The sequence below is a fragment of the Empidonax traillii genome, unplaced genomic scaffold (assembly GCF_003031625.1).
Source record: "Empidonax traillii isolate 1590-97213 ecotype Southwest subspecies unplaced genomic scaffold, ASM303162v1 scaffold114:size1751661, whole genome shotgun sequence".
Lineage (NCBI taxonomy): Eukaryota > Metazoa > Chordata > Aves > Passeriformes > Tyrannidae > Empidonax > Empidonax traillii.
Genome location: NW_020955307.1, coordinates 736,130 through 761,773, shown reverse-complemented (window position 1 = coordinate 761,773; position 25,644 = coordinate 736,130). Strand labels below are relative to the sequence as shown.

General features: G+C 41.8%; 1 protein-coding gene across 1 annotated transcript; it reads right to left on the bottom strand.

Annotated features, from left to right (window-relative positions):
* Positions 1 to 6,862: 6,862 nt before the first annotated feature.
* LMO4 (LIM domain only 4) lies at positions 6,863 to 25,372 on the bottom strand. Its single transcript, XM_027882898.1, has 5 exons — positions 24,601 to 25,372; positions 22,177 to 22,415; positions 15,199 to 15,295; positions 14,691 to 14,846; positions 6,863 to 10,581 (listed from the first exon to the last, which is right to left on the bottom strand). The coding sequence occupies exons 2-5, from the start codon at positions 22,410 to 22,412 to the stop codon at positions 10,573 to 10,575; spliced, it is 498 nt and encodes a 165-aa protein (XP_027738699.1). The 5' UTR covers positions 22,413 to 22,415; positions 24,601 to 25,372; the 3' UTR covers positions 6,863 to 10,572.
* Positions 25,373 to 25,644: the final 272 nt, after the last annotated feature.

Sequence of the window (25,644 nt, the reverse complement as noted above, 5' to 3'; positions counted from 1 at the left end):
TGTTTATTGCTGGGGGGTGTTTATGGTGTGGAGGAGATTCCAGTGACATCTCTGCTTTTCTGAGGTTATGCTCCAGCTAAATTAATTTCCACTTTGCCAAAGTGGCAAGTTCTTATGAAGCCCTGGATCAACGTGGCTGAAGGTAGTCTGACCCACTTCTGCTGAACTGGAACTGATTCAGTAAAAACAGGTCAGGCCACTACAAGCTGCCCCAAGCCCTGCATGAGTGCCAGCTCCCAGCCACGTTAGTATTCCAGCTGAATCCGTTTGAACATGAGTCCTCAAAGCAGACTGACACACAAGTAAGGCTGAGCCAGGGATTGCGATGAAGGAGAGTGGAAGAGAAAACCAACATTTAGAAAAAATAGTTTTGGGAAGTGGTTGAAACTAACACTAAACAAGAAATTAAAAGTTAAACCAGCAGGTAGGTTTTCTACTCACTGGCCTTAGGCTGCAGCTCAGGATAGTCCTTGGAAAGACCTATGAATGTAAGAAAGGAGATGCGGAGCCAGCCTAGTTTGTGCTTTAGATGACATCATAGAGACGTGGAGAGGTTCAGGCTGTGGCTAAGCATATTCAAAGAAGTCTTTTGCTAGCCCAAAGTAATGTGCAGTGAAGTTTGGCAGGTGGGATTAAAATATGCCCTTGCCAAACATTTGCTTTGAATATTGGCTGAATAATAGGTCCATTGAGTTGTTCATATTGTTATAAACCTCTTAGAAGGTAAAAATTATGTAAAAGGAAATGTGGCAAAAAAAGAACCGACAAGTATGTCTTTCCCCTTCTCCACAACTCCTCCAGCAATCAGTGGAACTATTAATTAACCTGAGGGCAGTTCCTGGCCTGGAGCGAGCACAGCAGCATCCATGAAGGGGGTAGGGGATGAGCTGGTTGGAGGCTGATGAAGATCTGGGCTTGCGTTCCAGCAAAGATGTCCACAAAGGGATGTGCCCTAAGGATCTATCAGGTCACACTGACACCGCTGCCTTCTACCATGGGTGTTTTTCAGCCTGTATCAGTCATCCATAGGACACAGCTCTTTTCATATCATCTTCCCAACACAGGGCTGAAGTTCGTATGGAAATACTGTCTGTCTGTCAGTGTTCCTGTGCCTGTGGTGGGTGCTGATTCTCAGGTGAACTACAGACCAGTGATTAAACAGTCTCATACTACTGGTGAGCAATCACAGCACACCAGTTTGGACAACCATGTGTTCTCACTGAGCCCTGTTGTACTACTGTACAGTAATTAAAAAGTCATGAGTCCTGTTTAAATATAGGGCATTCTGTCCTAAACCTCCAAATGCCTGTGGGTGTGAGTAAGCTCACTCTGCGAGGATGTTCCCTGTACACACACCAGCTTCATCAAAAGGATGGAGGAAATGCCAAATCCAGATATATGAATTTCCCTTTTTTTTTTTTTTTTTTTAATACATCACTGATCAGTCCAGGGATGGCAAAATTAATAGTAATGAGCTAATTACTCTACCAGCTGCCTACAAAGAGGGGTCCTGTAGGCAGACTCCTTCTGCCCATTTGCCTGCTGGTTAAACCACCACTCTAGAAATTATAAAACAAAACTTTTTTCCCTTTATAAACATCTATCAGCGTCACCTTTATATGGCCCACAGCACCAACACTGCCTGACTTTTAAGTTCTCAAAATCCAGCCAGAATCTCCCCTAGCACATTATAACACATTTTACTGGCTTGAGCAGGGTAAAACACAGCCGTCTCCTCAAACGGATGGCTGCTGAGCTCCAGCAGCCTCTGCACGAGGCTGGGCACACCATCTGTGTGCCCCCCAACGTCCGAAGCCCGTTCACAACTGCCAGCCCTTTGAAAAGCCAGCCTGTTTCTCTGATTGATTCACTTTTTAATGAACTGGGAAAGCCTGTGAACCTAAACCCTGACACCTCCACCTCCCTCCCATCCTAGCCATCCCTGCAGCAATGTACTGATTATATTTCAAGTTATTATGGGATTAATACAGCTGCCCCTGGCGCCTCTTTCCCCTGAACTTCATCAATAAAAGTTGTGTACTACTCTTACTCCAGTTAGTTCAGTTTATTCCTGAATTTCTCCCTATAACCTGTGATGTGTCAGCAAGGCTGTATCATATCAGCCCGTCAAAGCTGCCAATGCTGCCAGTGTTTAAAACCTACTTGTGTCACGGCCTTGCATAAGCTTTGTGTATTTAAGAGGACATCTTGAGCTTTGCTATGCACTGTAAGTGGGTAGCACATACTTAGCACTATTAAAAATAATGAAATAAGATAATCCACAAAAAAAAATTAAATAGATTGTGCCACTGTCATCTTTCTTTGAATTCACAGTAGAGCTATAAAAAAATACTCTACACAGGCAAGTTCAGTGGAAGAAAAAAAAAGGGTGGGGGGAGCAAAAGATCTGGGCCAGCACAATCCAGTTTTTCACCAACAGCATGTCTTTATACGGTACAAGCTTTAGGTTTACTTTTTCTGTTGGTGTTATAGGTTGTTCCCCCCCCCGAATCCTATTTTCTAAAAACATCATTAAAAATTTAATTAACTGGCTTATTCTTTGGAAAGTCTGCAATTGTTTACAAAAGAATTGCCACACAAGCTGCCACCTTCGACTGTGTTGAAGCAGGAAGTTATGCTCTTGTTTACAACTGTGCATCAATTCCACAATATATTTAGTTTTGGTACAAGTTACATATAAAAGTCTTACTGAGCTTAATGTTGCAGCAAATAACACATATAGTAAGCGAGTAGGATTTATCACTGGCTGTAATGTCATAGCACATATTCTAAATATATACGGTGAGTGATATATACACATGCACAAGCAAACAAAATGGTAATATATTTAGTTTAAGAAGTGACGAATTGTGTTTGCTTTCATTATTGTCATTTTGTGTGTAGGAAAATGGAGATCAAGCACATCCATGAAAAGGGTGGCTGGTTGGGATCGCATCCTTTCAGCAGCACACTCACCGACGAGCAGGTTAGAGAAGAAACAGCACTTTGCTACCCATGGCACGAGACAGGTAGTCCCTCAGGAGTGAGGGACCCAGTGTGGACGGTGGGATACAAACAAATCCCATGGACTCCCAAAATGCTCCCAAAAAGCACAAAACACCTATCCGGCTAAAACACTTCCCCCAAGATGTTTTATTCAAGCTTTTTTCTTAAAGAAGGAAGTGGAAATCTTCTTTTTTAAATTCAGTTTTCTTCCCTCTCTCCCCCCTCTTTCGGTCTCTCCCATAAACACAGAGGCCAGAAGGCTATGCTTAAATAATTCATCTACAAATTTGCAATATCTTTTTGAACTATAGCAATTAAACGGAAAATAGAAAAATCAGCTCAGCATCCTGTTTGGATGTAATTAAAGGTATAATCTGTTCCATTTGAATACTTCAGTGCTTACTCTTCTTAAAACAACAAATAAGAATAGTAGCTCATTTGCAATATGTTTTTTTTCAAGTCAGCTAAAAAGACTAACTGATGAAGCAAGAATAATAATTCTTAAATGTGGCATAAGCACAATAATACCAACTACAGCTTTCGAATGATTGCTGCAGATCTCAAGTCTGATGAAAGTTCAGGAACAAGGGGTATAAGCTTTATGGCAAAACACCAAAGTCTTCCACTATTTGGTATCAGCATCTCGATATGGCTGATATAATTACCTATCAAATACATCAGTGGAATGAATATCAGAGGATATCCGAAAATATGTAAGTGGGATGCATATCAGCTCAGTCTTTTAGGCACTGTTTGATCTTAAGGTTTTTTTCTAAGAATAAAAGACAAATACCGCATTCGTTGCCCTTTTGTTTTCTATAAGCAGCTGAAGATTTTACAGCACAATAAGGTTAGCCTATTAATGGCTGGCTTATGAGTTTTTGCTGGATTTTTACTCTCCTGCTGGACATTTCTTCACTGCTCAAAGAAATTGAAGTCAGGTGTAAAGTTAATATCTGCCTTGTTCATTTATTCATATTGTAAGCAATCAAGATTTCCCCAAATCACAGGGCAATCTCTTGCCTTTCGAGAATTAATATAGGCCCCGTTCTCTCAATTTAGCTTAACAAAACAACTGGCATAAGTTCAATGGAAGCAATGATTATTCTGAGAGGTTATGGCGAACCACAGAAGTTGTTAGCGAGAAGTTTGCTTGTAAGATCCCCTAAGAGGAAAAGTATATGGATATTTCAAAATGTAATTAACAGCATATCCCAACAATGTGAAAAAGAAACATCGTCTGGTTTAGCTGCAGAGGAACCTGGCTGCCCAGGGAGAGCTTTGGCTTGCCCAGCAGGCACCACTCCCTTAAGAGCAAAGGACAGGACGAGCACCAGAGGGGACCACTCACTGCTGTTGAGAAAGGCACCTGGGCAGGCTCTGTCCATGGGGGATCCCTTCATGCAGCCAATCTCCCTGTGCTCATCAGCACAGCTCCATCGTCACAGGCATTTCACTGGGTCCAGGACCCAACCAGAAAGAGTAATTTTTTTTTCAAAAAGGCCTTTTGTCTCTCCACTATACTCTCTCAAAAAAATTCTTTTGGGACAGGAATGTCTCAGGCATCCTTTTGGTCTTAATGCTATGGTTTGTGTGACTGTTTCAACAAAATTGTTGAGAGTTGTTTGGTTTTGTTTGGGTTTTTTATTGTTAAATATGTAGCAGTGAATAAAAACAATTCTAAAAAGCAAAATGCTCTATTTCTGAAACATTTTGATCATTTAAAAAAAATCGATTTTCAAACTCAGCATCTGTAAGCTGAGGTGAATAATGTAGCAGAGAACCAATTTAAACAGATAAAATGCTGACAAAAATGTACGAGCAATATTACACATGGGAACAAAATGACACAATGGTCTACAAGGCCTCTATTACAATAGGAGTATGACAGAAGTTTAAGCTCAAATTTGTTGAAAGTTAGCACCTATTAAAACTTCCAGCCTTCCTGGGGTTGCATGCTTTGCTGTTTGAAAGCCCAGGCTCTCTTCAGGACCAGCCCTTCAGGGGTGTGAACCCCACACAGTGTTTCTCAAGCATCGCCCTCCTGTGGGGGCCTTCAGTGGACAAGCCAGAGGTGAGTGGGGCAAAAAAAGCCACCAGGCAGGACTAAGGCTTACACCCCCAGCTACCACCTTACAGCCTATTACCTCCCCTGAGCTGTGTATCCTTCTGCACACCAAAAACATTTCTGTGAACTTAACGCCAGAACTACTGTTAAAAGAAACATAACAACAAAATTGACTTGTTAAAAATACCCACAGAGAATGAGGGGAGAAGAAATTCCTCAATACAGTAGTGTCTGTCTCGAGTAAACAGGACTTTTTTCAGGTCTTGGGTTTAGACATAAGACCACTCTACCTCAGGTGAATGAACTACTGTCAGCTGGGCCATTTTCACCGAGGTCGAAGCACAGGCATTTTCCTTGCCATTTGCCAGGAGCCCAAAGCCTGCACAGCTGGCACGTATCATGTTGCCTTCTACCGTGTTGTATCGTTTCATGTAGGATGGTATGGCTGCTCAGCCGGTGGCACGTGGGCCTTTGTTACCCATGTGCCTCCTGACACAGCAGTTTGCCCTGCAGCAATCACCTACCCCATGGGTCACACTCCAGGAGTAGGACCCAAGCCATTTCACTCCCATAAGGAACATCTCTTAGAGACAAGAACCTGTGTCTAAATGAAGCAATGCTTATCTCATGCATACCACAGGTGTGATGTCATCCCCTCTGGCAGAGGAACCAGGATGTCTACAGCCTTCACTGTACAAAAATGCAGGAACTAAACATGTCTCAGACTTCGTTAAAATGTGGTGATAATTAAGAAACACAATTACCACTACAAAGTTAATTCCTCTTTGAGTTCTTACAAACAAGTTTTTAATTTGCACCAAAAATTTAAATTTCAGATTTCAAGTCAACCATGAATGGTACAAGCTTGGCCAAGGACTCCAGGCAGTAGCTGGTAGGTTCTGTAAGGCTTGGGGCAGGAGCACTGTGGCTTCCCAGGAATGTCACTGGCAAACAGTCACCAGCAGACCCCAGCACACACAGGTAAGCCGATGGGATTGCTGTGAACTGTCTCATCTGTTGTACAAGTGTCAAAATAATCGCCGTGTCAGCTAAACTTTTGCTTTTTATTAAAAAACAAACCCCACCAAACTTATAAGGTAATTGATTGCTTTCTTCTAGTCTTTTATTAGTTGTGATTAAGGAGCTACAGTAGTCCTGTTTACACAGCTCTAACAAGTCAGGACCTGCAGTACGTTATTGGCTTGCGGCCCACAACTTGCCGTCCATTCTCAACAGAATCAATCTGAAGTTGAAAACATCCCCCGTAGGAAGCGTACACATCCCTGCTCATACAGGAACAGAAACAGTAATAACTTCGGGTCCTGTAAGTTGCAAGTTCAACTTACAGAGATCAGCCCTGACTTGTCATTGCTCTCAGCGTGTTCGTGATGAGATCAGAGCGCTTCACAAAGGACTCATACTTGCAGCTTGACAAGGGACATAGGTGAGCGTGAAACACTCCACTGTTACTCGCCACTCACTGCAGAAATGAATCGAGAGCTCCTCGCTGTTTAACATGCAGTCAAAGCACTGCCAATCTAAAATGGCTGATCAGTAATACTTTAATTGCAGTTTCATAGAAACAAATTGCTATTTAATTGCAATAAGCTTGTCTGTGGCTTAGCTGGACTGACAACAGGCATCCACCTGGTAGTAACAGTAACAAGCAGCAACAAAGGTTACCTGGTACTGCACATACGGAAGGCTCAGGCAGTGCCATCAGACCCAGAACACATAATTTCACACTGAATAAACATAACACTTAAAAAAAATTATATTCATAAAATGTCCTAATCTCAATTTTATCTGTTATTTTAATAGAGCTGTTCAGAATGTAGATCTTTGCAAAAAGCCTCACACTTGACATACAACTGCCAGCCAAATAATTAGATAAAAAATTTAAATTTACATTTTGAAATCACAGAATCAGGTTAGAAAAGACTTCTGAGATCATCAAATCCAACCTATGACCTACAATCACCACCATGGCAACTAGACCATGGCACTGAGTGCAACATCCAGTCTTTCCTTAAAACTTTTTAATGGACAGTGACTCAACCCCCTTGATAGCAAGGCATACTATGCCAGTATCTGAGTTGAATTTTTGGGTTTTTTTTGGGTTTTTTTTTTTTTTTTAGTATTTACCTCAATATTAGATGATGCAAATTTTATCAGGGTTAACTAACAGGAAAAAAGGGAGACAAACTCAGTGTGGTTAATATTCTAAAGATGTGACTTAATTTCCTAGGCTTCATTTTGGTAAGACATTCTCATTTTATATTTCATAAGATACTGCATAACCTGTTAAAATATTTAAAGATAAATCATGTAGGACTGAAAAGACAGTATCTTGTTGCAAACAGAATTTGGTTTGGAAAGGCTTAATGTCCCACTGCCTGCCAGGATGCGTAAATCTCATAACTAGACAGCTGGATAGGTAAAAACATTAAACCCATTTAGAGGGCAATCTTTTTACAAAATTGTTTCATTAATAAGAGTGACAATTTATATGATTGAGACGTTTAGATGCAGTATAGACAGAGCATTTTATCCAGGTTCAGGAGGATGATTTCAGATTAGTAGTATTCCCTCTAATTCTTTTTTTAACATTCATTTTTGAAAGAGAAGCTCTTGCTAAATGATTATTTGTATGACTTTTCAGCAGCACTAAATGCAGAGGGTGTATTTCAGCCTCAGTGCAGCAAATATAAGTGATAAAAGGTGAACAAGTACGTGTTTTTTCTTTACAGATCTACTTAAAAAAAAGTGATTTTTCATATGAGAACAAATCTAAGTGTTTCCAGTAGCCTTCTCTCCACACCTACCATCCCCATTAGAGCCTGTTTTATTGTCTGAAATGCCTCTGGTTTCAAGAAAGTGTTTTACCTAAAGCAAGAATACTACTTAAATATGTTCTATTGTATATTCATAGCTCCATTAGTCCTCCTCCAATTTAGCACATCAAAGCAAAGGCTTCATCACTTGCATGTGGATTATGCTAACATGAGTGACATTTGTAATCTTATAGGTCTGCAACTTAAGAAATGCTTTTAAAGTAAGCTATTAAATAGGTAGCTGTGCTTTACAAATGAGTCATATAATAGTTTATTTAAAGCTGTTAACGAACTTCAACCTCTACATCACTAAATGCAATACTACATTACTTACTAGAAGTTATTAGCTATCTTCTTAGCACTTCTAGGTTATATTGGACAACCAAAAATCTGTACATGTTAGATTTAAACACTGTACCTTGAGTGCTTACAGTGAAAGAATAGAAAAAGATGTCTACAGTCTCACTAATGCTTGAATTTTATATTCATGTGACTTCAACTGTCTTTTCAAAGATATTGAAGCAGCACAATTTACAGGACTACCTAAAGACTTTAATGCCAGATCAAAAAGCTTAAAAACTTATTTAAAATACACATTAGGTGCATTTAATTAAAAAAAAGTCAGTCATTTATGCTGTGCTTTATATGTTATGCAAGTACTCTTTGTCTGTACTGATACTGTACATTACTGCATTTTCTGTTCTCTGAAACAGTGCTTCTTCCTCAAGCACTGAAGTGTTAAAAGAAGTTCAGCTGCCCATCAACATACTAGAGGCCATGAAGTAGAATTTGAAACAAAAACATCTGCTGTCAGTTGTTTAGACAGACAAATCTATAAATCAGATTTTTTGTGTATCGGCATCACAACAAAAATAATTCACGCTCACTCCGTAACCAAGCATGCTGATCAGAGAACATCTTCTCAAAAACAGAATTAAAAAAGATAACATAATGATGTGTTCCAACTGTATTAGTTTCCTATAAAAGTAGAGTAGTTGTTAATATTGATTTACTATTAATTGCAGCAGAGGCACATTTGGTGCTTGCAGTTTCCTGACTGAAGGCATATAATGCACAGCCATAGATCCATGTTAAGATTCTTGCTAAAAACACGAAATGTCAGATTTTTTTTTTTCCTCAAAATTATTTTGCACAGCTCTACCACCAAGCAGCTGATGGGAAAAAGGCAAAAAATGAAGTTGTTCCCTTTCTAAGATTAGAGGTGGCTCCGTTGCTTTGTGGGGAGGTGGTTTTTGTTTGTTTGCTTTCAGAGAACAGATCATATTTGAGATCAGCCAGTTCTCAGAAATATCCCAGGAAACATTTTTCTTTCCTTAAGATTATCGGTGTTGCGAAGTTAAATCTCTTACCACAGCAAACACAACTTTACGTCGTTCAGATCAGAATAGCTATTGTATTCCTTTTTATGAATACTCAATTCTAGTGCTCAGCATGAGGTACAAACCTTTCTCTGGTTTTAATTTTTTTGGCCTCCTATGGCATATACATACCCTCTCATGCTTGCAAGCTCAGAGACACATGCACAGCCTTAACACACGTGATTCTGAAGGGAGGAAATTATTAGAAAGATACCACAGTACCCATGTGTGTACTGAACTCACTGCAATGTGAACTACAATGTACTTGCTGTCACCAGAATTAAGAATCTCCATGAAAAATAATTTTGAAGTAGTGCTCTGCATCCTTGCCAAAAGTAACATGGTCAAGTAGTTTAACGTATTCTTTACTGGCATAAGAAAAAAGAAACAAAACAAAACCAAAAAGCTACTTTTAAAGGTAATTGACAATTAAGGTAACAACTATGTAAGACAGAGTTGCGGAATAATGTTTTGAATGTAATTTAAAAACTGGAAAAAAAAAAGGCAAAGCTTCTAAAACCCGTACTCAATTCAGTTTTGTTTGTTTTACTTTTTATTATTTAAATACACCATACTAGAGCAAATGTCTCTGAAAATATCACAAATAAAAGATTTTTCTTCATTCAGCAAATTAGAAGTAGGTGAAAATTTCTACACAGTAGCTGCTATGAGCCTGACTTTTTTTTCTTTTTTTTTTTTCTTTTTTTTTTTTTTGCCATGGGAAGTAGCAACATTAGGACAAAAACACTTACATGCATACATACATTGTATTTTACAGAGATACAATAAAAGTGTTTGTGATAGAATATCACAAAAGCCACATCTTTTATCTCATGTTCAGTTTGATTGAAACACATTTCCTTACAACACTTAAATATACAAAGAGCAAATAGAATGTTGTTAAGGTAAAACACAGGGTACAAACTGGCCAGTGCCCTGCTAATTGTTAATGAGGGTAGAAAGCAGATTTCAATGCTTCTTTTAATTAGCTTCATTAGTCATCTTCCCCACCCGCCCCCCCCAAAGATGTCCTCCGGTGGATCTTTTTTCATTTTCTCTACAGTCTCCCATTAGCCCAGGTTCATGGAGTCCTTAATGTTCATATTCAGTCATTTTAATACACCAATAAATGTGGGAAGGGCAATCAAGAATAAAGAAGGTGCAATGGTATGGAGCTGGCATTGATGCTAGCTACAAAGGTGACTTGTCTACTTGGAGACATGGGATCCATCTGTGATGAACAAAATTTGAGATGAAGGCACGCATTCTGCATTACTCTGACCTTTTAGCAGACCTGTAAGAAATAAAAATGGGTATCTTAGCTAAATTTGAGATAGGAAACTACAACATGACTGCTTCTATCTTTTCCTTATTCACTAATCTCTTTTTTATTAGACTACTCCCCAACTGTGACTTGATTAAGGCTTTCTACACTACCCATTCACACTGCTAATGTTTCAACTTCAAATAGCAAAAAGCAAACATTTTCCACAGTTTCACTACTAAAAAAAGCAGACGGGGAAAAAAAAAAGAAGTGTCTACAACAAGAAAAAAGTGTACTTTCTGGTAACATAAGGTACAGTGAATAAGGTGGTTTTTCTGGGCCTCCTTTAAAAGGGAAGAACCATTATGCAATGCCTTTGAAGAAGCAAGTAATATGATCTTATAATTGGAAGAAATAGTGTGTAAAGCAAATACAAAGTACAGCCAATATCCTCCCAAGGCAACTTTGGCTAATATGCTGCATTGCACAAGAGCTAAATATAGATATTTCAGGATTCCCCCCCCCCCATTTAAACTCCTCATCTGGTACGTTAGTTAATGTTACATAAACATTTTAATATATGAAGTCAAACATGTGCTTTCACACTGGTGTTAATGAATTGTGATAATTAAAAGTGTCTAACTCAATAAAAATCTAAACTTTCATGGGTAAAATAGAAATGATCATCCATAGTCTTCAAATACAATCTGTTTGCAATTACCAAAATGAAATAATATATATTAGATTTTTATGGCTTTTAAATGACATTTTGCGCTTCCAAGGAAGTTCTTTTTTCACCCTTTCTCTAAGTTACTAAAAGCCTGAGGTCTATTAGTAACTGCAACCCCCCACTTTCAAGCTAATTAAAGTAGTAGAGGCTTGGAGGTTTAATTCCCCAGAGCTGAAGCTCAGTGTGAGAAAGGTAATTTGTCTGTCCAGAACAAAGATTAGGGAGCAGCCAGCAAGCATATTTAATAAATGAGCATCAAATATCTTCTACTATGGACACAGACAACACCAATTATGTAACTACAAGGGAATTGTTGAGTGATATGTAAACTAGGAGATTTTTAAGATCTTCTCAAAGAGATGTAATATAACTCATACTTTATTTAAAAGTACAGAAGCTGAAGGCAAGCATTTGTTATGAACATTGCCTACTGGTGGAAAATTTACGCTTTTAGTAGGTGGTAATACTGATGCAAATACGAAATTCTAGAGGAATACTACGAGTACCAAAAAATGCATAGAGAATTCTTGGCAATACAGCCCCTTCAAATGAAACAGCACACAGGACATCACAAACCAAGTTTGCACCCTTCAGGCAAGCAGTACCAAGTTTAGAGAAAACAGGGTTTTTTCCAAACTAAGTGGCAAGTAATGGGAAGTTCTAATATAATGTGTGAATTGCCTCAGGGAGGCAAAAGGTGGGAATGGCCAACATCAAGGCATTTGCCTCCTTAAAAAGAAGAGCAAGTTTTTAAACCAAGTTAGGCCACGGAACCCTTTCTGCCTGCACCAGTCACCTGTAAATTGTATTAAGACAATAGTAAGTTCATAACTCTCACCTTTACATGTGCAATGAAAATGTGTTTTAATGCTGGGAGTATGTCTCAATTTTTTTGGTTAAATAAAAAACCTGTGGATATTCTGCTATACCTATAATCTCTACTGCTAAAATAACTAGGAGGCTGAATTGATCTTTAATGCTTAATAAAAAGTATCTGTTACAGCCAATTCTGTTACAGTAGAAGAACATTTTTAATCAGTGGCCCTAAAACATGCAGCTTGCTGCAAAACATCTCTGATGTTATAACCTTTAGACTGTTAAAAAAGCAAAATACAAAGCATAACTCTTCTGGCACCTGCCCCTGTAGCTTCCAAAGTTCTAGAAACCTGACAAATCCATGAATTATCACTTGTCTCCTTAGCTATATTTTAGTTTTCTGGGGCTTGGTTGCTCTGCAATTTCCTATGAAAACCAATAGGAGAACTTTGACCAATTTATAGAGAGATTGTATTATTAAAAAAAAAAAAAAAAAAAAAGTCAAACGATAATTTCTCCCCTCAATCTTCCCGCTAATACCTGCTCATCTGCCTCAGCAGTGACTGCAGCATCGCCGTTAACAGGCGGTGACAGGAACTAATAAAAAGCCGTTCTCACTATCTTCTCTGCATTTAGCTCTGCAAGCCCAGTCCAGTTTCACTTCTCTTTTCCATGTTCTATGTTCCTCATCATGTCTACAGCTTTTATTGCAACTAAATCATTTTTATGTTTTGCTAAGGCATAGTAAGAAACTGATAAAACTAAATGACAATTTAGACACCTATTTGAAGTTACATTAAACTTTACATTCGTAGAAGACAAGTGGATAAACCACTCTCAGAATGGCAAACCTTTTACTGCAGTGTATAAAGATGAATGGTTTTACCTATATTTTGAAATGGGATACCTATAAATATTCATTTAACAGAATCACTGCTAGCTAGTCTATATTACAGATTTGTTTCATTAAAATTCACAACAGTATAAATCTATGAATCTTTAACTGTATTTGTACTTCCTTGAGAAGAGGCTGCACATTCTCCTCCAATCTTAATTATCTTTGTTCTGCCTAACTATATAGCATTTTTGTACTCAACTCTCTCATCACCTCGATTGACAAATTAAGTAAACAAAAAAGGTCCACGTTTCATTTTGATATAATTACATTCACTGTATAAGATTTGAAAGAATACTTAAAATTAATCAGTAAATTTATGCACAGAAAACAAAGCAAACGCAGATATTGAAATGTAGCAACATAACAAAAAAAATCGCGTAACTTAAAGAACAGTTTCTGTTTTCTCAGACATATTTTTCCACTGACTACAAGCACTACAAAAAATATACTGTATACTAAAGAATAGATCAGCCTAGCATTTGTCCTAGTTTTTTTTTAATCTTCCAAATTCCTACTTGCAGATAAATGTTATTTTTTGTGATCCTTACAGACATTAATGAAGTTCCTATTGTAAATCTATAAAGAATTACCAACTGAAGTGTGCACTTTTTGTTTCATTGCAATAACTCAGTGCTGTGTGATTGCCTGGGTTAATGATGAAAAAGTCAAATATACTATCAGAGCTGATGGAAAAATCTATCACCAATCTGAAATTAAAATTCATCTGTGGTCAATAAGATTTAATATCCATGCAAGTGGCGCTGTAAAGAGTAAATGAATCAATGTCATCAATACATAATCAGTATGAAATATGATGTGAATAAAATTATGTGCAAGAGTCATACATCCACTCTTTTCTGGACCAGGGTGGAATGAACAGTCTCTTAACTCAAGGTTGACAGTAATTGTTACAAATTAGGCACAGCAGTTATCAAAATGCACTCACTTGCATAGCTTTAGGACTTATTAAGGAGATTAAAATAGATCTAAAACTATCTAGTTTCAGAGTTACAAGACAACTGTTGATCAGAAATTTTTTTCTTCTTCTTCGCTATATGATTTGTACAGCCATTATTTACTCATTTAGCTAGAAACCAAGAGCTATCAACCACAGAGATATACAATCTCTAGTTGAGCTATTAGTGTTATGGAGCGGTAAGAAAATAGCATTTTGATTTTTAAATCTGAGTTATGACATACAAACCAGACAAGAAAATACTTCTGAAAGAGTATCCCAGCATGCTTCCTCAACTAAAATCTTAGTAATTAGGTAAAATACATTGGTTTAGTCCAGGAACCTTCTCTTTACAAGATATTTATTTCCACATTAAAGGATCTAATTTTCCTCCCTCAGAAACCTGCTCTCTTGTAGCCCTTAATTTCAAGATTATAAAATAAAATACTTCTCTTTCTTAGGAGTTCGTATTAATGTACGCTCTCCATTTCGCTTTGTACATAAGGAGTTCAACAGCTGTACAGGTGCACGTGCACAAACCAAAATAAATTGACTCACCCTATATGCCATATTTAAAAGGTTAGTATTTTCTCCCCACACCCTGTGCCTAAATAACTTAAGGCAAGTTCAGCTACTTAAAGGTCTCCTTGCAGGGGTGGGGAATGTCCACTATTAGAATGAAAAGAAATTGATCTTCATTTAGTTCTAAGAAAGCTTATTAGTAATTGTGGAGTATTCACCTTCTGGTCTGGCAGTAGTGGATTACTCTGAAGTGAATTCAAATGGCCATTGATGAGAGCTGTAGGTCTATCATGTTCACAAAATAAACTGCCATTGATGTAGTGAAACCGATCTCCGGGGACCAGGCGATTCCGGCAGGTAGAGCATGTAAAACACTGAAAAAGGAAAGAGACAGCAAGTGAAACTACAGCACAAATTAAGTATGCTGCAGGTTTGAAAATTACACTTCAGAGACTGCAAGTACAGTTGAGATATGGAGCTGCTTGGTTTCTAGTTCTCCAAATATGGCATTAGTCTTACCTGTTGGGACTATGCAGTACATAACTCAAGTATAGTTTTACCGATTATGAGGGAACAAAGCTAGACACTAAGGGAAGCTTTATAATAGATACTCATATTTCTAGTTATTGTTTTGCATTTCATTCATAAGCAGATGTTGATTTTACACTAAAGAAGCGGGGCAGTACTAATCAACTACTAAAAAAAATATACAGCAAAACCCCTCACCTTAAGATGATAGACGTTGCCTTGTGCCCTCATGACCAGCTCACTAGCAGGAATGGACTGTCCACAGGCACTGCAAGCACCACTGTTTCCAAATAACCTGAAACAGAGGTGATGATCGTGAATAATTTAATACACAGAAGACTCTCAGCATTTTTGCACATCACTGCCATGGTTTATTACACAACTATTTTAGACTTCTGACCCTCGTCTTCAAACCTGCTTACATGTCATAATATGAAAAAGTATATTTTTGTGTAACAACTGGTAGCTTCACCCTACCCTGGACGTGGTTACACAGGATTTAATCAGAAATATTGACTTACACCTCTAGAAACACAAACAATTCTGTACTACACACATTTTATCAGATTACTGGGTTCATCATAAAAAAAAAAGATACAATTCATGACTGGAGTTTAAATGCATTGTGTCCTTGAAATTATATGAAGAACTCTTTTGTACTTTAATCATATCTTGAGATATGAGTCATCAAAAGGGTTAAGAGGATTTGATTGTATATCTAAGAAGACATCATGCTCAGTGTATTGAAACTCCAGTAAACCTCCATCAGTGCAGAGTTTCCATTAGAAACTCTCTGCTATCCAGGTTGATATATAATGTGTATGGGTTAACCTTTTCAATCATGGTGTCAACACTTTAGATTTGCCTCTGCTCATCTCTTTCATCCTAACCTTCTCTCTCTCTTGATAATGAAATGCTTGCTCCAACTTCCCTCTATCTGCTCCTGAGTCCACAATTTAGATTACTTCATCTCTGCTAGCAACAAACTGAATGAAATTTCGATTTGAGCAGAAAGTAATTTACCGGGATCTGGACCCATTTGTCATCATATCTCTCTGGGTGTTTGCTGTATCACTGCAGTTTTCCTATGCAATCAAATGAGACCACAACATCTGCCATTGGGGGGGGCACACGCAGTGGGGGGAAGGGGGAATAGGCAGAAGAGTGGTGAAGAAAAATATATACATAATTCTTCAAATCCATTTAAAGGCACAACGCATCGATTCAAAACATAATACAATAATGATTATTGAGTTCTACTTTTACAGGCTGCGTTAGCTAGAATTAGAAAAACCTTTATTTGCTTTTGTGCGAGTCTCTAATAGACACAAATATTTATAAAGACTACCACAATTCATTTCACAGTAAAAAAGGAAACTGAACTAGCTGGCAGGGTCACAGACCCACTTTTCTGCACGATGGAAAACATAGTAATAGGATTTACAAATTAGTGTATTGGTGTCATAATAAATATTAATATTTGCATCTCCTTCCTGTCCAAATAAAGTCATAAAATTCTGTTTGTGTCAGCCTAGGACACACATTACAACAGAATACCCGTAATCTGAATGATTGCAGTGTGCCTCTGTATAAAAATAATTGCTTTGAATTTTCAGAATCTGAGCTTGCAGAGGAGGCTTGTCATGTTCAAACTACTAATTTGCTGTCGCCACTTTATTGAAAATAGCCTGTAAGTTGTTATTAAATGTATCGACTGAACGACAGAGAGAGTAGTAAAACTGCCCCTTAAGATGGCTTTTAATAGGAAGCTGAGAAACAAATTTTGCAGCAGAATCGATTTGAAGAGTTCAATCAAAACTCCATTTCAAAACTAATTAGTCTGAGATCCACGACACATTGACACGTTCTTGCAGAATCACAGTGGTTACAAAGGGAAAGCTGAACTAATACATTGTCAGGACCTCCCGCCAAAGGGACTAAACTGTCTGGAAACTAAAGGTCCTTTATTAGGGCATCTTCCAAACCCGGACCAGTTCTGAGTAGTTACATGATGTATCAAGGTTACTTCCAAAGCTTTGCAATATGCGTTTTTCTTCCTTCATTGTTACTGGTAACCAAGTTGGCACTAGAAAAAGTGCACTGGAAAGGCTTCAAGAGGAGGCAGCAAGACACTGTTACATTTCTAGAACAAAGATACAAAAATCTACCGTAAGAGGGTACCCAGGGCACTGCTGGCTAGGGCGGAGGAAGACAGGCGAAGATGGACAGACCATGTTAGTTGTCCAGAGAATCAGAGCCTGGTGAACGGTCTCCCACAACCCCCCTGCACAACTGCACCACCCAACTGCAAACACAGCTTTTGGAATGCTGATCTCATTGCACTACTACTCTTCATTAAGCATTCATTGTTATACTATTCTCTCTGAACTAAAAGTGGTTGAATGTCTGTGAATTCTAATAAACAGAGTCGAACTAATCCAGAGGCTTTCCGCACATCCTAGGTTTTCCCCAGGCATGTTTCCAGAACAATTCTGGTTGGGGAAGCCACTTCAGCTGAATATTCTGCTAAGTCCTAAAAATTACTTACAAACTCAGAACACCTTTCTACTTCTTTGTATTATTTAACAGGAAAATTAAGCTTATTTTTTCCTTCTCTTATGAATGGTTTTATTCTGTAACACCATTAACAGGAAAAAGGTTTTATCTTTTAAAAAATTGTTATTCCTCCTTACCACTAAAGTAAGTCTTCCACAGTAACTATTCTTTACTGAAAAAGTTGTTTCACATGGTTTCTGGGAGGCTGGAGAGCTAATTATCTAACCAGGGGGACTGTCCAGGACAGTATTTGATTTAAAAGGCTTGAGGCTTTAGGTGCTCAATTAAGTAGCTATCGGTCTCAGACTGGACTTTAATGGGCTCTTTTCTCTTTAACTGCAGCAATAGGTAGAGATACCCCAGGTCAGGCTAATTAAAGCCAGGGGACTCTTTAATTGTGATGACAGAATTGGTTTCAGTTTCCTCTTTGGGTCCTCAGTCCAAGAAGGTCATTAATATTTCAACATTTGGGCAATGCAATCAATCACAAACATCAAGAGGTTCCCTGTACGGACAAGGCAGCTCTTCTACACTTAGCAGCATTTTACTGAGCCACCTTAAATTAACTACTGTGTGGTTCCAACACAGCATTCCCCACACCCCCAAACACAGAAATGATCCTTGTTTTTTTGGTTGGTGGGGATTTTTTGGGTGGGTTTTTTTCAGAACTTTCTGTACAAGAGTGGGAATGAAGGCAGCAAGAAACCTTTTCAGCCCAGTTTCCCGTCTTGCTGTTCAAAATTCAGCATCAGCAGAAACACATCTCTAGCAACTTGTACTAGCAAAATAAGGTTCCAGTGCTTTCCAAAATCCTGGAGACAGATTTAAGCGCTCCGCTTCTTGCACGACATGGTGCACATTTGTGCCCATAAACATATATCCAAGCCCTAGCAAAGAGAAATGCACATCCAGACCTACTGATCCAGAAGCAATCGGTGTTTCTGTACATTCCCTGCATTTAATCTAAATTCTGCACCAGCTATAATAAATGTAACAAAGAAAGGCAACACAGAAATTACGCCTGAAGCCAAGTCCATTAAAGGTACTTCAGAATAACTAGAGACCAAGCACCTTAAAAGCACCAGAAGCTATTGATACTTAAAAGGGGGGCTGTGCATAATGGCAAGTGCTGCATTAGAGAAGGGGAAGAAAAAAAAAAAAAGGAGGAAAAAAAAAAAAACCAGCCAAATTACGCTTGGTTAATTCAGAGTAACAGATCTGCCCCCAAGTGAATTGGAGGCCTTGAATTAATTCTGTTATGACAAATCAAGATAAACGTTCCCCCTAAATTGCATGCGATTTAATTAATTTTTGAGATCCTGTTTTTTTTTTTTTTTTCCTAGCTAATAGTTCACATGCTCCTGTGCTGTCATTGTGCTTGAGTGGGCAGACTTCAAAGTGATATTAAATAACCAACTATTAGATTTACCTAGCACGTCCTATTGGAAAAGTGCCATTTAATTACCTAGCCTGTTCAATTAAAGGGACAGCATTCCCTGAATATAGCAGCTTGCCGCTGATTACCAGGGAAATGAACTGGCTGCCTGGCGGCCCCCTCCCCTCCCCTGCGCGGCCCTCGGTGCGGCTCGGCCGGGCCCGGCCGCCCCCGCCCCCGGGGCTGCGCCCCCGCCGCGCTGCGCGGAGCGGGCAACCGGGGAGGGGCGCCGGGCGCTGCCCCTTTAAGAGGCGCCCGGGCAGCCTCCCCCTCTCCCCCTTCCCCACCACTCCCTGCTCTCTCTTAGAGGCCAATTTTGTTAATTAAATGTTTTGTTTGCGACGCGGCTCTCATTCATTTCGGACACGTCATTCCGAGCAGATCTAAGCCAGGGACCAGATCTCATTAGATAAAACCTATCAGAACTAAGAGAAAATGGAGGAGACACTAATTAAAGGTTTTAATTGTGCGGATTCGCTGCCACGCTGCTGCTTTATCTGGCATCTTAAGGTTGGGAGGGCTGCACTCCGCTCCCCTCCCTGAGCGCGCTGCTTGCCGTGAGGGAGGGGAACGGACCGGGGTTTTCGCCTCCCTCTCTTTTCCCAGGAACCTTGGCCTTCAATGAAAGCTGCTGCTGTAGCTGTACGGCCAATTTGTGTTCGGGTTTTGGGAGCTGGGGCGGGGGGAGAAGGGGAGGGAGGAGCAGAGAAGGAGGGAAAGGGGAGTGTTGTGTTGTTTAAACAACAACAAAAACCCCCACATACAGCTTCAGACGGTTAAAAAGCTCATTAATAAATGGCCCCGTGTCTTGGCCCGAAGGAGTCAAGTCCCTTTCACCTGGCGCCTGCTGGGCCGATCAATCCTCTTTCTCATTTTGTCAATCGTGTCCAGTGAGCCCCACATCTCCAACTGAGAACTGTGCCCATGGCTCTTGCCTGGGGAAAAGAATGTGCCACTGCAAAAGCCCTACGGAAAACTAAATGGGGAAAGGATGACAGAAGGAAAACAGAGGCTCGCTGTCAGATGGGTGGCACTGCCTTCACACCTGAAGGCAAATGTCAAACGAGGAAAGGTTGAGGGCCTCGCTCATGCCAGCGTGACCCAGGAGAAAGCCTGCGAAGTCCGTTTCCAGCGAGAAAACGCCAAGTTAACTCAGCCTTGGCAGGACCAGACCATCCTACCCCACCTTGAGTGTACAGTGTCCAGTTCAAGTTTCAGCAAGCATTTGTCAGAGTTATTTTTGCAAGTCAAATTACACAGATCTAAAGAGAAGTCAGGCAATAGGACAAGGAGATCAATTCAAACCCCTCATCTGATAAAGCATCTTATTCATAATCGCCTACATTAAAATAAACGAGTATTAATTTCTGGCAACACAAGACCAGAGGACTGCGATAAGCTTGCCTGAACTTGCCTCTGGGATACACTGGACGCATCTTCTCTTTTTAATTAGTAGCAATCAGACATGAGGGTTTGTTTGATGGTGCTGGTCGAGTGATGAATCTGTACTATTCAGTGCATCTTAACAGTAGTGTCAATTTTTCCACTTCAAACGAGACTCTTTCCCTAACAGTGTTCTGCTCTATTTAATTACAGTTCTGCCAGGCTTAGGCTTGTTGCTTAGGATGATGACCAAAAAGCACCATTAACCCCCCATCACATGCTGATTTTTTAGGATTTCTCTCTAAAAATACCCCCAAAACTAGTGAAGCTTAGGCTTCGATTCCTCAGAGATACAAAGGGACGTGTTTCATCTACCTAACTTCCCAAAGCCACAGCCATGTACCAGGTCAGAGACTGCACTATCAGAGTAACCAAGTCTTAACTCTGTCCTCTTAGACTAAGGAGGTCTCTGTGCATATGTACATTCAGCACAGTCCACATCTTCTCAAACACAAGTCAAGTTTTACAACATAAGCAAACTTGCAACATTTGATGGCTGGTTTTAGTAAGGTTTTTTAAGTTTTTTTTTTTTTTCAGAAAGGAAAAAAAAAAAGTGGAACTTTTTGGTCAAAAGGGAGAAGGGAAATCCTGGGTGTTATAACTCTTGACATTTACTGTAAATGAGAAGCCAGAAGCATTTAAACAGAACATAATTTGTTTTAACTAAGCATTTCTGTGATGCCAGGAAGGTATGGGGCTTTCTTGTTGTTTTTTTTAATTACTGAATGTTGAAACAGAACACCTCCTTGAAGCATTCATGTGCATCAGTCTATCAAACCATTTACTCAAATTAAATGTGTAATCCTTCAAAATGCCTCCTTTTAAATTAATGAGTTTAAGTAGCTTGAGTTCACCTGAAAAGATCGTACAGGCACCTGACCTCATGAATTCTTTCTATTAATTATATTGGAAACTTGTTGGAAGGGATACTCTGCATAATCTTACTGTACCCCAACAGATGTGAGATTAGTGAGGCTTAGTTCCCCCTACCCAAATCTGTGGCATTTAAAGCAAACAGCTTCAAAAGAGAAAGAGATAAGAAATAAAGGGCACAAGCATATACCTCCTCTCCTATCTCCTGCATTTTCTATACTGAAAGAGAAATGCCAGTTCAAAGCTTCTGTGTAACAATGCGAAGACAAACATCATACCACTGGTTTTTGCTATAAGTAGAATCGGTGGCCCTCCAACTGACGGTTAATCAGCTCTTTCACAAGGAGAACAGAGAATGAGTCATTCTGTTTCCACTCAAAGGAGTTTAAAGGTGCTTATGTAAATATCATAATTAATCAGATACTAAAGGCAGGCATTTCATTATTTAGCACCTCTGCCACAGCCTTATTTAAGCCCTACGATTTTAACATTTACCGTTCAGATATGCACACTTCTCCTTCAACACTACAACAAAGCAGATTAATTTAGCTTCTCTGATTGCTGTTTATTTTTAGTTAGGACTTGTTTTGTGCTGACAAACCACTTTAAAGTTACAGTCGTCGTTCCGCCTCCCACCCCCCGCAACTCTTCCCTCCACTTGGCAGTAGCAACTACGCCCTGGGCTAGGCGCTAACATCCGCACCCGCACGTCTCCTCGTTCCTAATGAAGGAGCGATCCTGAGCCAGCCCACCCCTCTGCCCCGCGGACACCCACCTCGAAAAATAAAGGTGTGGGGGAAGGAAAAATGGAGAAAAAGGCAGGAAGAAAGGGGGGAAAGTGGCCCTCGGCAGCCCGGCAGTCGCCTCACCTGATGTAGTCGTTTCTGCAGAGGATCATCCCGCTCTTGGTGTAGCAGGAGGTGCCGATGTCCCCCAGCTGGGCCTGGCAGCAGGAGCACTTGAGGCAGCGGCTGTGCCAGTAGCTGTCCATGGCGTAGAGCAGGAAGCGGTCGGCGATCTTCCCCCCGCAGCCGGCGCACCTCTTCCAGGAGAGGGAGCCCGCCGTGACCGGGGGCGGCTGCGCGCTGCCGCCGGGGTTCACCATGGCCTGCGCGGAGAGAGGGGCGGGGGCGGTCAGGGCCGGCACGGCACCGGCCGGAGCGGCGGGGTCGGAGCCGCTGCGGGCCCTGCGGGGGCAGCGCCGGGCCGGGCGCGGCCGCGCAGCTGGAGGGGATCGGGGGGCAGAGCGAGCGCGCCCCGCCGCCCCCCCGCTCCGGGCTTGTGCAGCTGCAGCTCACAAGTCAGGAACAGTCCCAGGGTTTGTTTTGCTTATGAAAAAAAAAAAAAAAGAAAGTGTGTGAAGAGTGGGGGGAGAAAGAAAAAAGTTGTGAAACTGGTTTTTCAGTCTAGCAGAGGCTCCGCAGGCTCAGGGCGGTAACGAGGGGCTCGGGACCGGCCCTCCAGACCTCGAGATTTTATTTTTTTGTAGTTTTATTTCGGAGACCTAAAAACACCCAGAGAAAACACTGCAGACTGAGGAGACTGGCCAGAATAATAGATCACTGAACTTTAGGACGCCTGTTAACTTCCTACACAAACATACTCAACTTTTGTCTCGCTAATCTGCCCTTGATCAGCAGTTTAAATGCTAAAGCTTTGTTAAAAAAAAAAAAAAATTACCGACCCTAGGAAAGCAGCAGAGTAATGAAGTGCACCACTCTGGCTGCGGTTACTCTGGCCGCCCCCGAAACTGCTACAAAGGGCATTTTTCACTTTCTAATAAATGCTTTATGCAAGCAGGACAACCGAGAGATAATATAGGAATCAATTCATAAAGCTTACTCTAAACCGATTAATTTGTTGCCTTCAATCCAGAGTCCAATAAACTCCCGGTGTTCCTCTAGTCACTTATACTATAAAAAGATCAAGTTATTTACTGCCAATTAAGCAGCATGTTTTGTCTTTGTCCTTTGTAAGCCGTATGTGCTCATGCCGAGGCATCTGGCTATCTGCTAAGGACCGTCAGACTGATACGTCCAGAGCAGAGAGGACGAACTTTTCCTGCCACTGGCCCAACTCGGCTGCAGGAGGAGAACTGAGGCCGATTTAAACACACATTTCCTCAGAAAGAGTACCTGGAGGTATGTCCAGTGACCGCACAATAAACCAGGAGAACTGCACCAATTAAGCTGTAACAAAAACCCCGAGACTTTGGAAAGAAAACCACTCTAAAAGCCATTAGCATTGCATTTATCCGAACGCATCGTATACCTTTATGTAAATTGATTTCTGATGCATTTGTTCAAGGAATTGCCTTTTGTTACAGTTTCCAGCTACAGCCTAAATGAATCTGCATTTCCTGCTCCAAGTCTTTAAACCGTTTCCCTACGCTTTAAATCACTTCGGATATCTTAAAAGAAAGAAAAAGGCTCCATGCCACCACCTTAGCCCGTCTTTGTCGAAGGCAAATATGTATAAATATAAAATGGGAAACGTTACACTGAGAAAACCATCCAGTAACCCCATTAAGCTAAAGCTCTTAAGGACAAGCAATACCTTAATGCTGATTAAATCTAAAAAGATGAATCAAGAGGACTGACCAGAAAGTGACTCCCTTGATAACTAAGGACGGGCCCTCATCAAGTTTCATTTAGAGTTGAGGGGGGGAAGCTTTTAACTTAAATAGGCTTACTCTAGTAATTACACAGCCAAGCAATTTAGGTCCTGGGATAGGAGTCAGTGAAATAGAAAGCAGAGGTGGAAGCTAGAGGCAAAATACCCCCCCCCCCTTTTAACAGCGTCTCTGGTGCTTTTTTAATGGAGACCAAGGGAGGGACAAGCGGAGAGCTGGCAATTTGTAGTACAAAAATGGATGCTTAATTCATGTCTTGGTTTTAATTAGGTGATTCACCGAATTTCTCCTGGATTGAAACAAAAGACCGTGTGGGGGGCAGGAAGGGAACCGGAGAGGAGAGAAATAGAGAGCTCACTTTGATCTTTTCTGCCACTGTTTCAGAACAGTGTTTACTACGGGCGAAGCGGGTGTCCCAGCGCCCAACCCCCCCACCTCCCTGTCCCCTCCATTCACAGCCGAGGCAAGCAGAGCCCTTTCCCGGCTGTAGCTGGGAAGGGGGGTAAGGAAAGGCGCTCCAGCGGCCGCCGTCGCCAGGCTTTGTACGAGGGGCCGCGACAATGCCCGGGGCGTCCCGCTCCGCGCCCCCCCGCCCGGCGGGCACCGTGCACACGAACGATGGGAAACACGGGGGAGCGATGGGAAACACGGCACTTCTTACCTGCTTCCCCTCTATATTGCAAAAGGCCGGGGAGCGCCGCTCGGGGTGCCTGAAGAGGTCTCCTTGCAAAGAAACAAGCACAGCTCTCGCCCTCTCGCCGGCTGTCGGGAGCGCTGGAGAGAGCCCCCCGCCCGGCAAGGGGCAGCCCAGGCTGGAAAAATATAGATATTGCTATGAGAGGCGTCTGCCCAGGTCCTTCCTCCCGCTCCCGCTTCCCGGGAGGGGAGCTGCAGAGCTCGGTCCCCGCCGCTGAGCCGCACACGCAGGGCGCCGCCGCCGCTCGCTGCTGCAATCGCCGGGCAAGTTTGGCAATGTGGCTTCACTTTGTGCCTCTTCCCCCCCCCGCCCCCCCACCTCCGCCCCCTCTCCGGGCTGCGGCGGCTCCCGAGCCTCCCGCGGCGCGGAGCCGGCCGGCCGCGGCCCGCCGGGGCGTCTCAGCGGAGCGGGCGGGAGCCGGCGAGTTTGAGCGGAGCTGGGCGCGGAGCTGCTGCCGGGATCCGGCGGCGGCGGCGCTGGCGGAGGGCGAGGGGCGGCCCCTCTGCCCGTCTGAGCGTGAGGGTGCGGGTGCGAGCGTGCCCGTGTGAGTGCGTGTGTGCCCGCACGGTGCGCGTGTGCCCGCTGCCCTCACACATGTGTTACTGACAGAGCAGAATCCCAACTACACTCCGGCTCGGCGCCCCCGTCAGCCCGCCGCAGCCAATCCGCCCCCGGCTTGTTCAGGCGGAATAATAAAACCTGCCAATCGCCGGGAAGACAAAGGAATGAGTGAAAGGGGAGGGAAAAAAAAAAAAAAAAAAAAAAAAAAAAGAGGAGAGGAAGGGAGGGGGCGAGGAGGAGGAGGGGAATGGAGAGGAAGGAGGGAGTCAGGTGGGCAGCTCTGGCCGCGCCGCCCGGGCACTGAGCGAAGGCGCGTGGCCGTGAGGGCGCCGTCCGCCCCGCCCCGCTGCCCTCCCGGCCACCAGTTGAGAAACTTGGCGGCGAGAGGCCGTCCCGGCTGTCCCCGAGGGCAGGCCCGCTCCGCGCGGGCGGTGGCGTCCCTCGGAG